Here is a 17,119-nt window from a genome sequence, read left to right as displayed (position 1 = left end):
CACTTGTACTAGTGATGTGAGCGTCGACTATTTGTCAATAATTCCCAGACCTAAACCATCCCTTCTCCACCCGCACCTGAACCAGCCTGCTGCTTTGCATCTATTTATAGACCTGAACCCACCTATGACCTCACTGTGGGGGCGGGGAGGGGTAGGCAGGCTGCCAGTCCTGGAAACGGGGCTCAGTTAGGTAACCGGAGTGGAGGAAGGCAGAAGAGCTCAACCCGCACTGGCCTGCGACCCACTTTTGATGTTGCGTTGTCGACCCAAACCCGCCCGACCCGTGGGTTGCGGGCCAACCCGCACATCACTAATTTGTACAAACTGTACAAACAGTATTTTTAGAATCACAACAACATGCACAAAGATCTTCGCAATAGGAGAGCGACTGGACGACCTTTCTCTTTTTTCCCTTTTCTTTAACCTCCTTTTTTTCTTCTACCTGGTATTGCTTTTAGTTCATTTCAAGGGGTTATATCCTACCTTTTTCTCCTTATTTTAATAATCTATAATCTTAGTAGAGGCTCAAACAAAACTGGTTGAGATGATGGTTCTCTATTTTTACCTCCGCAGTATTAGTGCCTGTTCTATGCTATAATTTATGTGTTATATGTTCATTAATATTGCTGCAACCTCAAACTATGGTCCACTTTTGCTGCCTGCTGCGGGGTCAAACTACGGCCCGCTGCTGTGCCCTCCATCTCCTTGCTCCTCCTCTTTCTCCCAGCTCTATGCTGTGTCCTCCCTCTCCCAGCTCCCTGCTGCCAGGGGTGAGGATGCAGCGGGGGCCGGGTAATTTACCTCAGGGGGGCCGGACTTGGTGCGGGACCGCGGGCCGTAGTTTGAGAATAATAATAATAGGTTTAAGAGATATCTCCTGTATTCAAGTCATATATAAAAGCAGGTAGCTGGCTAGCTTTTAAGAGTATGAAGCAATGGATAAAAGAACTTTATAAACATGGGGTCTTAGATTTCTGTAGGTGCAAAGATGAAAGGTGTTTCATTTGACATATATTATAGCTGGATATTGTGATAGACCTAAACTATGACCTATATTAGTGACATGTTGGTGCACATTTTCCTTTTGTATTCTTTGCTAAATCACAAATGTTATATGCAAAATGCAGAATATATATGAAATGTGGAATTTAATTTTGCTGGACCACGCAGCACAGTTAGTGTATGTCTAGACAACAGGGCTGCGAGTGCTTTCTTTCCTCTGCCTGCTACACTGAGACAGTTACTGGCATCTCTCCGATAAACCATTTCATGACTCAGAATTCTGCTACAAAACACTTGAATAGCTTTGCTTCTCCATGGGGAATAAAAATTCATTAGTGCTTACCCATGTCTACTGCGATTGGCTAAGAAATTGCTGTTGTCTGGATGGTAACTATGAAAGCATTATTCACACCTGCCCTTTTGTGCTGCACATCGCATGTCTAGAGCTGCAAGCTGGAACTGGAACGCAAGAACACATAATGGAAGACAAAAGCAACACATTAAGCTAAATTAGGCCCTGGCACAAAAATTGGAAGCTAATGGTGCCTAACAATGTATAGTATATATAAATATCATAAAGAAATGCAGTGTGTATGTACAGGGAGTATTGCATAGGAAATATACAGTGTAGAGGTTATAAAAGGTGAATATTTAAAATGCTTGTAAGGGCGGTACAGACAAATAATGAATATACTTATTAAGGAGGATGTGGGCTGAATTAAGTAGTCACCAAGCCAACTGCCCCTGGGGATGCCCAGAGCTAAGGCTCAACAGGTTGGAGCAGCAGGTTGCTTGGTAACAGAGCGGATGGGTTCCAGGCATTACAGAAAGGCATATCTATCATATATATATATATATATCTATATCTATATATACATATGCACCTACATCTGCTGGACAAGATAATGGTATTCAATGATGAACCTGCGACCCCCACAGCTACTGCTACAAATCCCACAACCTTCTTCTGACAATGAGGAGGTGTGAGTTGCATTATAATAGCAGCTGGAGGGGTAACTAAAAATGACACATTTTCTCAGAAAGGGCCCTATAGTCTGTGAGCCTTGTGCGAATGCCCTCCATGTCTTCTCTAAAACAGACCCTGCTCGGTGAGGCGGAACGCGCGTAGGAGCTGCCATCCACTGTAATGGAAATTAAAGCGATGAAATGGAAAGAAATGGGGACGTGGAGCAACAGAGCAGAAGCCAAACGGCGGCAGCAGCCAAGGAGACGGGCTAATAATGAATGTAGGAACACGCGGAGACAGTGGAGGACACGGAGCTTTGAGAAGAGACGTGAGGGGCGGGATATACTGTGACAGACAGCAGGGAGGGCGAATGGCACTCCGGGATAGGAGGGAAACCAGGCCAAGGAGCTTTGTACTTGAGGAAAGAATAACAACAGAGCGCAAGTCTTTCATAACAAGGAGGGAGGACTGCCGTCTGGCTGACAGGAGGGGCGGCCCAGGCTCCATGCGTCCCTGCACACACACCGTGCATTCCTGTCAGCGCACATACACGCACGGGTAACCTTGCTGGCACTGCGGCACTGGGATGTGAGGCCGGGCACCGCTCATGGAAAGTTTGTAGCCCTGCTGCTTGTGGGCAAACAAGCTGTGTGTATTGTGTGCGCTGTGGCGGCAGCCAGGCACCTGGGCGCTGGGAACAGGGGGGCGCCCTATGGATGTTGCGCTCAGCGGGGAGCGAAGGGGCATGTGACACGCGGAAGGACACCTCCAGGGCCGACCTGTGACAGGAATGTACAATGTGCCCGGATAGGTGACACCACGGGAGAGCATTGTGTACAAACAGCGGGGGGCTGGGGTTACTTGGCCCGTACACACCTGTACCTGCCGAAGAGCTGCTAAGCCTGCCGGATACAATGCCCCCTGCGCTTGGTGTCGGGTGTGTGCCCAGAGGGGAAGAAAGGGACGGCCAAGCTTGGTATTAGTCTGGCGCTGTATGAGCGGCTCATGTATGGGCAAGGTTGGCCAATAGTGTGCAACACACCCGGATCTGACTGGCACTTAACTCAGGACTAAGCGCCTTCGCTCAGCACAAGGACACTTGCCCCTCACCCCCCGGTGGATGCTGAACCAGCCGGGTGTGTGTCGGGGATGGGTGGGCGGCAGAGCAGCAGTCCGGCAGCGGACGGTCGAACAAGGGCTTATTCTGGATCGGATATCCCTACTAATACGGCCCGGGGGCCTTACAGGGGCCCTTCTGGTGTCGCCTCTTCCTCCTCGTCCCCTATAGCCAGATACTCCTATGTTTCAAGTGGGCAGGCGGCAGCGGGCAGTGCCGGGAGAGGGGCGAGCGGCACGGAGAGCACTCAGCCAGCAGCATTGGCTTCCAGGAGCCGCTCTGTGGGGGGGATACGGAGCCAAGCCCCGCTTAGTATTCCCGGGGCAGCCCGGGACTCTGGCAGCAGCACACCCGAGGAAGGATCCCGGGAAAGGGCACCTGGGGGGCGCGAATCTAGGTTAATGATTGGATCTTTACCTGCTCACCTCTCCCCACACCTCTTTGGCGGTGAGTATTCTGACATCATGTGAGTGACGTGAAAGCACTTGCCTTACGCTTGTCCTTCCATTCCGACTTGTGCTACATTAGTGGGGAGCTAGAATTAGACTTTCCCTAGTTGTTCTTGAGTTGTTCTCAGACAACCAAATGAGGATGCGAGAAAACTGCTGGCAACTTTAAGGGTGAAGACACACAGCGACAAGTAGCAGCTACTTGTCATGGCTCCAAAAATAGACAATGCTAAACATTTACTGATAACTGTCTCTGTTTTGTTTGGCAATTCTCTGTTTGACAATACTCAGTATTGTCTATGGCAGGGTATTTTCTGGCATTTAGTAGCTGTGACAATTAGCTGCTACTAAGGGCTCTGGCACACGGGGATATTAGTCGCCCGCGACAAAACTCCCTGTTCGCGGGCGACTAATATCCCCGAGTTGCCACGACCCGCCATCCCGCCGGCGAACATGTAAGTCACCGGCGGGATGAAAAAGACTCGCAAGGCTTTTTCGGCGATTTCGGGAAATCGCGCCGCCACGTGTGCCATCCCGCCGGCGACTTACATGTTCGCCGGTGGGATGGCGGGTCATGGCAACTTGGAGAGATTAGTCGCCCGTGACAAGGGAGATTTGTCACGGGCGACTAATCTCCCCGTGTGCCAGAGCCCTAAGTAGCTCTGTGTGTCTTCACCCTAATTCAGCAACAGCTGGGGTAGAAAGAAATGACCACTAAATGCTGTGATGGTAAAGGCTTAATACTGTGGTATTGCAAAAGTGTCAGGCGGTTTTGTTTATGTAATGTAGGAAGTGGCAGCAGTTAGTTGTATTGGTGCCAGTGGAATTTTTAATGGTACGAGGAAACCAGAGAAGCCCAGTAAATGGTTAAGCAGGCAGCAAAGTTAATGATTTCATATTTTACTGAAATTAGATCACAGCTCAAAAATTTGCTTATCGTATATGAGGCACTGAACATTTAAATACACTTTGTGTGGCTTATGAGATAAGTTCTTGTTTCTCTGAAAGGCCTGAGTACATGATGCACGGCATGGCTAAATCTGTCATAAGCACTGTTTCTTCCGCATCGTTCTCAATTCACTGTAACCACTAACAGAAGACACCGTTGCAGCCAAACAAAGATTGAGTGATTTAATGTCGTTTTCAATTGCATAAGCTGTAGCATGAACATAAAAATAGGAATAACTTAAATATTGATACCTTTTGACAGACCCTTTTTTGCATTCACACATTCAAGTCTTTAGGCTAATACTAGTGGTATAAGCTATTAATGCATTTTAATACTCATATTACCTCCTCTCTGTACAGCACAAAACCAATGTCAAACAAGCGTGTGGCTGTCATGTTTATGCTTTGTTATGTAGCTAAAAGCCTGAGTATTTATACACATAAAGCATCCGACATGTACAAGAGTAGTGTACATGTAGAAGGACTGTACAAGATTGTGTGATAGCTTACAATAATTCAGGCCCACTGGTATAGCATTGATTATTTGAGGAAGGAAGCCCTGTAACAAGCACTTGACCTTAAAGAGGTACTTTACCTTTAAGTTAATTTTTTAGTTTATCATAGAATGGTCAGTTCTTACCAAAATTTCATTTGGTCTTCATTTTTTAATTGGTTTTTGATTTATTCACCTTCTTATTCTTTCCAGCTTTTAAATAGGGTCGCTGATCCCAGCAGCCAAGAGACAATTGTTCTGTGAGGCTACAATTTTATTGTTAATTTGGTAATTTTCACCCTAGCTGCTGAAATTGCACACTGGAGAGCTGCAGAACAAAAAGCTAAATGATAAAAAAATGCACAAATAATAAGGAGCAAAGACCATATACAAGTTATGTTGAAATATCACTCTCTACATCATACTTATAGTTCATTTTAAGGTGAACAATCCTTTAAAGGGGTTAGCTTTATATGATGTGGCCTGGCCTGGTGGTGGGTGGTGGTTTGAATGAGAGACTGAAATAGTGGTAGGAGATGGCCTAAAAAACATAAATAAAATGAATTACAGGTATGGGATCCATTATCTGGAAACCCATTATCCAGAAAATTCCAAATTATTATAATAATATTTCCTTTTTATCTGTAATAATAAAACTATAATTAATCCTTACTGGAAGCAAAACAATACTATTGGGTTTTTATAATCTTTAAATTATTTTTCAGTAGACTTAAGATATGGAGATCCAAATTAAGGAAGGATCCCTTATCCTGAAAACCCCACATCCAGAGCATTCTGGATAACAGGTCCCATACCTGTATGAGCCAGAGATTTTAGCCAGAGCATGTTGGGTTGGGTCTCAAAGGGGGACTTGATCCAAAAATGTCTGGAAACATAAAAGGCCCCTCTCATTTACACTGTGGCACATGCCTTCTGGCCTTGCAGCATACAAATAAGTTGGAGAGGTGTTCTGATCAGGGAGCCACCTCCTATATCCATCCATTACCACCCAGTTCAATGCCCCATGCCATACCTGTGTGGTATGTTGGTTAAAGCAGTGCAGGGAACCTCAGTAGTTGTTTTCATGTATTTTGTGAGCAAGGATGCATTAGATACGCAGAACTGTTGAATTAATCATTAATCCAAGCTTTATGACCTATAATAACAATTAACAGTAAAATCCTAGTAAGCAGGTACTGTATTATTATACTGTGCTAGTTTATATATTTATAGAGAGAGTGGCAAGCCGTGGGTAGTGCACTTTTATTAATGTAATAGAATTCATTGCAGAATAACAGATTAGGAAGTTCTTGTGGAACTTTGAAAGTGGGGAAAAAAAGATCAATTTAATCATTTAATGATATCTTCCTTTTTTCCCCACCTTTTCTCAATGTGTAAACATGTTTTTTGTTTTTTTTTTAATCTGGTTCTATTCTCTTAAAATAGGCTAAATATACAGTGTTGATTTCTTATACATGTTTGTGTTGGGAATTTTAATTTTATAGCACTTTTGGAGGCACACTTGTGATAAATCATGTGAAGATGCTTGAAGCTGTTCATCAAAAGATCAATAGCGACTGGAATGCCATTAAAATTAATTTGTGACATGGCACATTCCTGACTGTAGTATTTATGTAATGGGATATGGGGATCACATGTTTGCTGTAGTGCATATGCTTTTCTCAGCCTGCAGTGTATGTTACTGCATGAAACAGGACTGGCATATGAATATTGATGTATATGAGAGGGTTTATGTATTGTCATGAATATTAAACATGGCAAAATATAAACCTCTTCTGTTACTGTATTCTGAGGCTAACATGGGTACACCAGCCAATATTGAACAGCCTGTTGGTTGCTGGAAGATGCAGGGATTTTTAAATATGCAACAACAGAATCATCAAGATCTATTATTGTGATATGACCTAGTAAAAGTACTGTTTTTGCCTACAGTGTGCCGGCAAGAACTCCCTAAACCATGTTTATGGTATGGGTACATGTAAATTGAGATTTGGAGCTGCGTTCAAGATGTGACATGTTCCTTGATCATTTGTAACTTTCCTTTAGCTGGAATTTCTTGCTGCATTTAAAGTGTTCAAGCCTCGGAAACATCCTTGCCAGGGCACCCATACGGCTAAAGCCATTTTGTGTCTACAGAAATGGCAATTCTGACACACATAATAACATGAAACTGAATGGTGCTATATTTCCCAAGATGCTCCCAGAGCATAGTGTCAACCATGAAGCAAAGGTAAAAAAGCAGGAGTCCTATTGAACTCCCATTTGTCAAATAAAAGGGAGGTTTATCCCCCAAAACTGTTTGCTTGTGTGAGAAGGTGGCCATGCACCTTTAAGATTTGCTTGTTGTCATGGTGAGCAATATCAGGTTAATTCGATTGTTTGGTCCAAGGGCCAGAAGATTGAATTACAGTGACAGAAATAGGAGCCGTCGGAGCGAGGGCTGCATCAATGAGCCAATGTGGTCCTTGATCTTACGGGAAAATCAAGCCTACCAATTTTTGACCAGATATTGAGTCTGAAAGACTCGAATCAGCAGTTTAAATCTGCCTGTGTATGGCGACCTTAAACTATACACCGGGGTGCTAAAAGCCCCCTTAACTATCACTGCCTTGACCCCACTCACCTCTCCCTTTTCGCATGGTTCCTAAGTTTAAACACTGTCCCTACTGCTAACCCCAACTAAAACAGCAGAGTAGCGCAGAAGCATACCTGGCTGACATCTTCTTAGCAACTTCGGGTCTCACCACCGACAAGAACCCTGGTTGCGCATGCATAGCTAAAGCAGATTTCTTGCTACCTCCAACTGCACATGTGCAAGCAGGTTCGTATCGGCGGAGACCCAAAGTGTCTTCATTTGCTAAGAAGATTTTGGCCAGGTACTCTGCTGTTTTAGGTAGGGGTTACCTATAGGGACAGTGTTTAGTACAAGAGATCATGTTTAAAATAGTGTGAATTCTTAGCTTACAGCCTTTTTACTCTGTAAACTGTCAGGCTGCCAGGAGTTAGAATTCATAGTAGATGAAGCTTTATAAGCTTGACATTACTGATTTTCAACTTTAAGACCCACAAATTGGCATATAATCAGCCCCTAATTTAGGAAGGAAATTTGACTGAAAATGTAGGATAAAGTCCTAAACATTAATCAGAGGATGTTCCAAACATGAAATAGTTGGCAGACACCAATTGTACAATAGTGACTTCCTTTAAATGCATTTTAGGTCCCTCAACGATATCGTTAGATACACAATACATGTGCAGATATTATTGTTAGTCGACCAAAATGTTCTAGCCTGTCCAATCGACTAAATGCCTGATCGCCATGGTCCGAGAATTATTGGGACGATGATTCGGAACCCACACAAGGTCTGAAAATTGTATGAAACTGTATTTTGCACGATTATATTGGTGCATGTATGGCCAGCATTTGTGATTTGTGTTTTCTTTGTGACTTCAATGGGTTACTCCAGGACTTTAGTAGTATAAAATAATGGTGTAATGTTGTGTTGGGATGACCCATTTAATGCACATTGTTCACAACAGGATCACTTACCACAAGAACACTTGCTTCAAATCAACTAACACTATGGGGCAGATTCATCAAAGTACAAGTTTGAATCCTGAAATGGGTAAAATTCGCATTAGATCCGATGATTTCTGATGATAAGAAATGTCACGAAAATGCTTACGAAAAAATCACAATAGTCACGATAATATCATATTGGCGATTCGAAAATCATGAAATTTTCCCACTTTTTTCCCCCAAAAACCTTTCCCACTTTGATCCTTCTGTGCATGTTTTTGGAAGCCTCCCATAGGACTCAGTGGCACTCTGCAGCTCCAACCTGGCCCAAGGAAAGTCACGATAACGAAGTTTTAATGAATCCGAAACTTTCGTACTCCTTATACAAGTGTCGCATAAATTGTCGCAAAGTATGAAAAAGTTGCTCAAAAAATATGCATAGAAACGCACAGAATACGCACAAAACTTTTTTGTATTCGGAAACAATCACACTTTGATAAGTGTGCCCCACTGTTTGATACTAGGAGACAAACATATGGGGAGTGGAGAAATATGCTGAATAATCATTTGTTTTTTTTTAATAAACAGTACTTAATAAATGTGATACATACAATGCCATTCAGTTTCCATAAAGGTTAACTTTTAGAGTTTTATGTCGGTACAAATTTCACATTTGAATTATCTTTGTCCTTAACCTAGGAGACTGGTTACCATGGGTAGGTTAATATTTTACCCTTTGTTTGGCTTGATGACTTTATGGCTTTTATTCATATTTCATATTGCAGAACATTTTTTTTATTCTATGCAAATATGTGTTGCATATTGCTTTATTTGATAATAAAAACGTCTTATAAAATATTTTTACTGAGCTTGTGGCTGCTTTTATGCTCCTGTCAGTCAGGAAGAAGCAAAGGGGACTGGTTTAGTCTGCCATGGCAGTTTTCCCAATGCCTCTAACTAATGGAGGTAAATTACAGAAAGATCCCTTATCCAGAAAACCCCAGGTCCCAAGCATTTTGGATAACAGGAATACCTGTATTTGTTTGTTTTTAAAAAGATAGAAACTTATATTACTCCACATTCATTAGCCTGTTACAAACAATGCTCTGGTAACGAGGGAGAGAGAATGGGGGGGGGGGGGGGGGGGGGGTGATGTTACCAAATTAAATGACATGGCTGTTATTTCTAGATAAATAGAGGCTTTTTGATATTAAATTGTGTTGCATGTGACCTGAGGGATTTTTTGGAGCAGCAACTTTCTCACTCATAAAATGACTCCTGGAGAATTTTCTTTCATTCATAGCAAACTTTTGTTTGCTGTTTTGTTTTATTTGTGGTTGCTTTTTTTTCCCATGACCATGATTAATAAACACGATTGCACTGTTTCAAAATCACAGCTTGAAATTGAATACATTTGATCCTTAATTTTAAATGTCTCACTGCAATACCAGAAATTATCAGTCATAGCTGTGCGTGTGTATATATAATGTGTTTGTGTGTACACAATATTGGGTGTATTTGTGTTTTTTGCGTCGTCCCAGCATCTGCAGTGAGCATTGGTGTATATTATTTTGGTATACATTTTTTACAAAGTAGCAGCCTGTATTTTTTAATCTCATTTGCTTTGTTTGTAGGAATGCGGGGCATATACATACTGTATCCTAATTCTTTGTTTTTTCTTTTGTTGTTGCTCTAAAATCAAACGCAAAATAAGGTTTTGTATGGTTTAAAATTCTAAAAATATTGAGGGCTGTATACAAAGATCAGAATATCCCAGATATCGTGTGCTTTTTTGGACATGGATTTGGGAAGGCCTTGCCAAGTTGCTAAATATTGATGTTTAATTGCATTCAGGTGTATTAATAATTTTTATTCATTTATTTGAAATTTTCAGTTTGTCATTTAAGTTGATTTACCTGAATTAAAAAAGACTGCATGCTGTGGTGGTTTTCTCATTCAACATCTGGATTGTTTTAAAATATATTAGCACCTGAATGAAGCAGATGCTATCATGGATTTGCATTGATTTTCTCCTCATTTTGCCCCAGTTTGTACTAACTTTCACTAATAAAGTAAATAATAAAGAAGTCGGTTGTATTATGTTGATTGTGCTTGATCATATACCTCCATGATTTTCAATACAGTAAACTGATAATCTGCATTCATTATGATCTTATACAAAAAGATATTCAACCTCATTTACTATAAGCAAGTGCTAGCGTTCAGACGGTCTCAAACTTTTGCTATGCACTTGCAGTTTTTGCCCCTGCACATGGTCTGTGCTACTTTACTTCGACCTTGTACCAGATTGAACATTCTGCTGCAAAAGCACAGAGGGCATCACTGATAGGTACAAGGGAGCCTAGTACTAAATGCCGGCAATAAGAAGGCAGTAAGGATAGGGCACAGGGGAAGCCCATGTCACACCCAACCTGTAAGTAATGCAATTGGGGAGCCACATCTGTCTCCAGAACAATCATTTTGAAAGTTGTGTATTAGATGATTTTTTTCTCAGTAGATTGAATTACTTCAGTAGCTCCATCGTCTACTGTGAGGTATTGAAATCTACAATAATATGGTAAAGGAACTGTAATACATATAAAACCACCTGAAATTCAATCTAACCTATACTGTAGACAAATTTCAGTTTCAATTTTCTCTCTCTCAAGATTCACTAATATAGACATATACTAGGGCAATAGCCAGACTTTTTGTTTTCAGTTGCACCTATTCATTGATGTTTTGTTCTTTGCCATTATTGTCTGAACGAAGTGGTGATAATAGATTATATTAAAGGGGCAGTGTACACCCTTTTTTCAATATTAGCTCAATGAATAGTGCGTGTACCAAACATACATGCTTTTTCTTTAAAGAAAAATCTATGGTTTTTGCCATTTCTTGCATGTGGCAACTTTGTATGTGTTTAATGTGGCAAGGTTAATATATCTTTACTGCTTCCTTTTCTTGTTTTCTATTTTATTTTCTGGTGTAGAATATGGCAGTCCCCCTTTTAGTGCTCTCATGGCGTCCATGTCTGCCACTGCTTGCTGAACAGGGTGTGCATTGTAATGGATTGCAGTGTTCTGTGCTAGCAGAAAAAAATCACCATGTGTGTATGATATTAACCTAAGGAGGGATTTCCCAACCTGAAACAAACAAGAAGATATATGGGTAGGAGAATCATTATTTCTCCCTCCAAATATAAATAAGCAAATTTTTTTTTTTTTTTTTAGGTTTTAATTTTACTGCTTTCCCCAGGGCCCTCTACTGCTGCCTCAGGTGGCAGAGAGCAGCTAGTTACCATGGGCGACAAAAAGCAATCATAAAGGAAAAGCTGTGTGAGTTAAAAGAGAAAGAAAAGCATTTTGGCATTTTATTGCCAATCGATTAGCCATAAATATTGCAAGCTTGAGCACTATATCTATTCTGTAGAAAGCTTTACCATGCCAGAGTAAACAGCCCTAGAAGCTCCCTCTGTTTGTTTAATATAACAGCTGCCATTTTAGCTTGGTCACAGTAACTTCCATGCTGCTGGTAGCACAGATTACAGCAGAGAAGGGAGGGGGCGAGAGGAGAAGACGTTTGATACCGAAGAACATATGTACACAAAGAAGATAATTTAGAGCAGCTTTTCTGTGAGTGCTTATGGCTGTATGTACATAGACCTTTCTGATAAAGCTCACTTAGTTTTAACCTTTCCTTCTTCTTTAAGGTACTCAAGTGGGGCTCCTTTGAAAAAATACCTCTGTAGTTGAGTTATTTTTCCTCCATAGGGCTTTCTTAAATAAAAAAAAAAAGTCCATCAGCTAAAAGCTGGCAAATAATGTGGTATCTGTATGATAAGTGCACAACTAAATTGTTCATCAGTTATAAGTGTAATCACCTGCTCTTAATTTCTGAGCAAATTAAAGTGCAAGTGACTTGGAAGAAAGAAAGCGTGCTTCCAGACATACCATTTACCAGATTAAGGAGTGGATTTACCAAGGATCAGTAGGAAAAGAAGAATAATTAGTTTCAGGTTTACAACCCCGTTCCAGGATTATTTAGCAATACAAAAATACTTGCTAAAGATGTTACTGATGCATAAGATTGCCACATTTTTCATTGTGTAAAAATCAATGCAGTGTTAATTTTTTTTTTTTTCTACAACTTGGCTCACTGATAGAATTATGTGTAGCCTTGTATTATTTGTGTGCCTAGGAAACATAGGTTTGACATATATTTGACTGGCAAACAGCCAGTGTGTGTTAGAAGTGGGAGAAATGTTTAAGGTGCTCCTTTTAAGCAAAAAACTGCCCCAGCTGGGTTTCTTCATAACAATTCTGCTCTTCCACATCTTTCTTTGACATCTCGAGGCTGACGCATGCTCGCACAAAGAACCCTGGCCATTGCAGTTTTTGGCTGGTACGAGCACAGCCTGCTGTATCAAATAATTGATATAATCATTGGGGTGCCTAACATTTGTCACTCCCCAGTGACTGTTGACTTTCCCTCTCATTTAAAAGACATGTAAATCCTACATTTGCCTACAATGTATATCAGTTGGGCACGTCTCCCCCACCCAAATGGCATTATTTGTACTGCATATATCCCCTCCGCTTGCCAGCACCATCACATTTTCCTAAACCAAATAGCAGCTTTCACCTGGTGACCATTTTTCCTCTGATACATAATTGGATACATTTAAATCTGCAAACAGCCTACACCCACACAAACTCAGCATACTGTACATTTCATCAAGAATACAGGCTCACACAGGCAGAACTGTCTTTGATAAAAGTTCTGCTTTGTTTGAGCACTGTAATGGTAAAGCTGAGCTCAGGAGAAAACAACTGAAGCAGACAGCTAGAGCTGAGTTTCTATGGGAACCAGCAATGCCATCTCTTTACTGGCTGCTAGACTGGGGGGCGTGTTTAGTAATCTGAGCTTAGAACAACTGAGCATGCCCACAAGCCAACAGCCAACCTAGTGGGTTACAGGAGGAGAAGCAAATCTAAGTGATTAAGGAGATGTTGCAGCCTTACTATTAACCTCTGGACAGCCAGAGTGGCAGGTATTGAAAGATTTCAAAGAGGCTGTCCACTGATTACATTTTTGTGTGTGGGGCTTACATGTCCTTTAAGGATTCTGGCAAAAATAGGTAGATATTTTCCAAAATTTCAAGATAAGCATGATAAAATCTGAACTCCGGGGATCTGTTTATAATTCCTGTTATTTTGGTAAATGATAGTCATTTTACTCCCCTAAAATACAGCCTATTGAAGCATAAAATATACATTATTTAGTCAGCTGTTAGATATTCTTCAGGGTCCATAAGCCACTGGCATATGTTACATACCATAAATACTGTGATAAAGAATAACTGACTTTTGACTGTTGGGATGATATTCAACAAAACTAACTCCAGCTGCTTTAATGACGATGCCAGTCCTTCGCTCAAGCTCCTGCTCTAAAGTGAGCCATACATACATACAAACATGATGATTGCTATTTATAATTGTAGCCCAGTATGCATGGTGGTGCCCTTGAAATTCATCTAAACCGTTGCATAGAAAGGTTTTCCACAATTTGAACAATTAATCTGGAGAGCTGCAAAGCTGCAATGTACTACTTCCTACAGATGAAGAAACAACTCATTGTTTTTTCTATGTGATATAATTACTCTTGCTATGGTTATGATCTTCAGACATCTATTTCATTATCCTGTAAGGGGGATGCTCACGGACCACACACACTCGTCACTGCATTGTTACATGCATTTTTTCTAATGTACTCATGGTGATAATTGCGTTAATGTGAACTGTAAAAACAGATTCTGAAATGGCTATACTCAGAATGTGCCCTTTTTGCCAAGCTTGGACCTTACTGCCACTAGAAAATGAATTTAGTTTTAGCAAATAGGCATTGTCAGTTACTTTTTTTTTTTCTTTTACAGTTCCTTAATGCAAGTTATGTGATGTTACCAGTGAGGAAGTGCATATGTAAGATACTCTTTAGGCTTGCTTTTCATTTATTTGGTTAGTTTTCCACTGCTAGCCTGCCAGGTGGAATCCTTACATACAACACTTTTTTATAAAGATGTGTGTAAAAATGATTCATACTGTTAAGTATATATCTGAACATACTGCTGCATCCCTTTTGTATGGGCATCACTGCTGAATGATTAAATTAAAACTCTGGTGTAAATTCAAGTTTGTGGAAAATTTTGATGCAAGTAGTGGGTCATTATTACACCAGGAAATGCATCAATTATACTCTTACCAACAGACTGGACAAAGATCTGCCCGTTTGGCAATCTCACCAAGCAGATCTTTATGAGTATGGGCAACTTGTGGTTGCTCTCAAAATCTTGTACAGCTGATCCTACCTCTTGAAAGGAAAAGGATTAGAAGGGTTAAGTATCCTTTTGCTGCTAGATTTTACATTGAGAACCATGGAAGCTATTCCAGGAAATGAAACTACCTTAATTGTATTACACTAACCCAATTCACAGGCAGGCAATTTGTAAGTACTAATGCCAAATTATCTTTATCAGGATGAAGGTTTTGTCCTAAGGAAATATTAGCATAATGTAGATAGCACAACATTGTGTTGGTCTGGGCAGCAGCCCTGAACTACAAAACAGTTTTCTCTTGCACAACTCTGATACTATGGAAATTATCAGATGCAATATACAAAAAACTAGACAAGGTAAACAAATGTGTTTCCAGTTAGTCTTCACAATTGTACTGTAGCCTTTCTGGAGGTTGATTAATAGAGAAGTTTAGCCCCTGTAATTTTTCTTGAACAAACTCATTGCTATCTTTTTCTGCCCTAATATAGATGGAAGCACAGGATGATTATTGTGAAAAAAAAATTGTCTTTTGACAGCGTAAAAAGGAACGGCTTAAACCCCAGAGTGGTTATAATTGCTAACCACTTGGGGAAGGTGGTGCTCCTCTTCTCCAAAAATAATGTACCAAGGTACTATTGTAGGGAGCATTGTTATACAATCTTGTTTGTAGTCTCCTTACTGCCTCTCTGGTTTGTGCCCTTGGCAGTAGCCCAAAAACGTTTGTTTTATGGCATTTTATATTCAGCACTGCCTCTTCACCAAAATCCAAAGCGAATAAGTTCTAAGGGGTGCACGTTTTGTTTCCGGAGTCAGCGAAAATGTTCCGACTCCTAATAAATTTAAATTGTAATGAAAAAAAAAAATAAAAAATACAGTATGTTACAAAGTCCTATTTCACAGATAGTGTGAAGTCCAGCTGAGCTATTATAATCTTAAATAATCTAAACTGTTTTCATTTTTTGTCTTTTTTTTTTAAAACTTTAGGTTTAAGGAACGTTTGTAATTTCTTTAATGAATAATAAAAAAAAAAAGCCACGATAACATAGGCTTAGTTATAGTTTAAGACCCAAGCTTAAACAGTATCCAAATTTTGGCAGTGCCAGGCTTGGATGGCCAATAGGGTAGTGCATCAGCTTCCTAGCCTCTAGTTCCTTGGTTTGTTCCCAGAAGCAAGCACCATCTTTATATAGCTTTAAAATCGCTGAGCTTCTGCAGTGATTGACTCCATGTTGATTGAAAGAATTCAACATACAAGGAATCTGAGTCAAACTATATTTATCTTTAAATTACAACTTGTATGTAACTTATTTAACAACCCTTTAGATTGTAAGCTGTTGAGAGCAGGACCCTGTAAAGCACGTGCAACTTGCTGGTGTTCTATAAATAAAAGATTATGATTTGGAGGCAAAACCTGAGCAGCAGTACTTTATATTACTCTGCCTCTTACTAATAAGAGTTGCCATTATCTCAGTAATGTAGACTTATTTTTTACAGCTGACTCTAATATACAGCCTTAATTAAATACTGTCAGTGTTAATATAATTTCCTTGTGTGTCCTTAATGCTCAATAGTGCATGGTCCTATGTAAAAGCTAGGTAACTTCAACTGTAAGCTCCACTGGGCTTAAATCTGAATAAGTGCTGAGTAGCATGCTGGGCTATTTTGATAAATGAAAAAATAATAGAAAAATGGCAAATATTTCTTGGTGGTACAGTCAAAATAGCTGTGATTGTATTGAATTCAAAATTTTGGGAAAGCCATAGCCATTAATGAGTTGTTTTTATGAGAGCAGCCATTACTCATCTCTCTGTTTAGCTCTGACCTTTGCATTCATTGAAATTATTTTGGTTCCCAGTTGGCTGTTTGGCAAGAGCAAATACATGATTGTTAAAAAAAAAAACAACAAAACTTCTTAGCTTGGGAATTTTCAAGTTTTAAAAGACCATAACTGGTTATACACTCTCCAGATAATATTTATAAAGCCCAATCTGTTTGTAATAAAAGTTAATGTTTTAACCGTTCTTGCGACAGGTCCTATAACTGGAGCAACTTAGTATATTTATTAAAAATGTCACAAGTAAATTAATCATGTTTTATGAGGAAATAAATCCTGCCAAAGTTCTGGGCCTGCTAATTTGTTCCAAAATAAAAAAGGGTCTTCTGTGGGAAATAGTCTTCTGAGGCCTTGGCAGTGTCATTGAAAGTAGTCGGTGCTGACATTGAGATACATGTACAAGTGATACAGTTGGCTAAGGAAAAAAGCGAATG

At 40.3% G+C, this 17,119-nt stretch overlaps 1 protein-coding gene across 1 annotated transcript in view; it reads left to right on the top strand.

Moving 5' to 3' along the window:
* Positions 1–2,414: 2,414 nt before the first annotated feature.
* znrf2 (zinc and ring finger 2, E3 ubiquitin protein ligase) overlaps positions 2,415–17,119 on the top strand; it is a 66,287-nt gene continuing 51,582 nt past the window's right edge. Inside the window, exon 1 of the mRNA XM_002937851.5 lies at positions 2,415–3,533. Within this exon, the coding sequence (XP_002937897.1) occupies positions 3,119–3,533 (415 nt within the window). The 5' untranslated portion in view covers positions 2,415–3,118. The remainder of the gene's footprint in view (positions 3,534–17,119) is intronic.

This window comes from Xenopus tropicalis, chromosome 6 (assembly GCF_000004195.4).
Source record: "Xenopus tropicalis strain Nigerian chromosome 6, UCB_Xtro_10.0, whole genome shotgun sequence".
Classification (NCBI taxonomy): domain Eukaryota; kingdom Metazoa; phylum Chordata; class Amphibia; order Anura; family Pipidae; genus Xenopus; species Xenopus tropicalis.
Note: the sequence above shows the minus strand (reverse complement) of the source record. Positions and strands in the feature narration are given on the sequence as shown.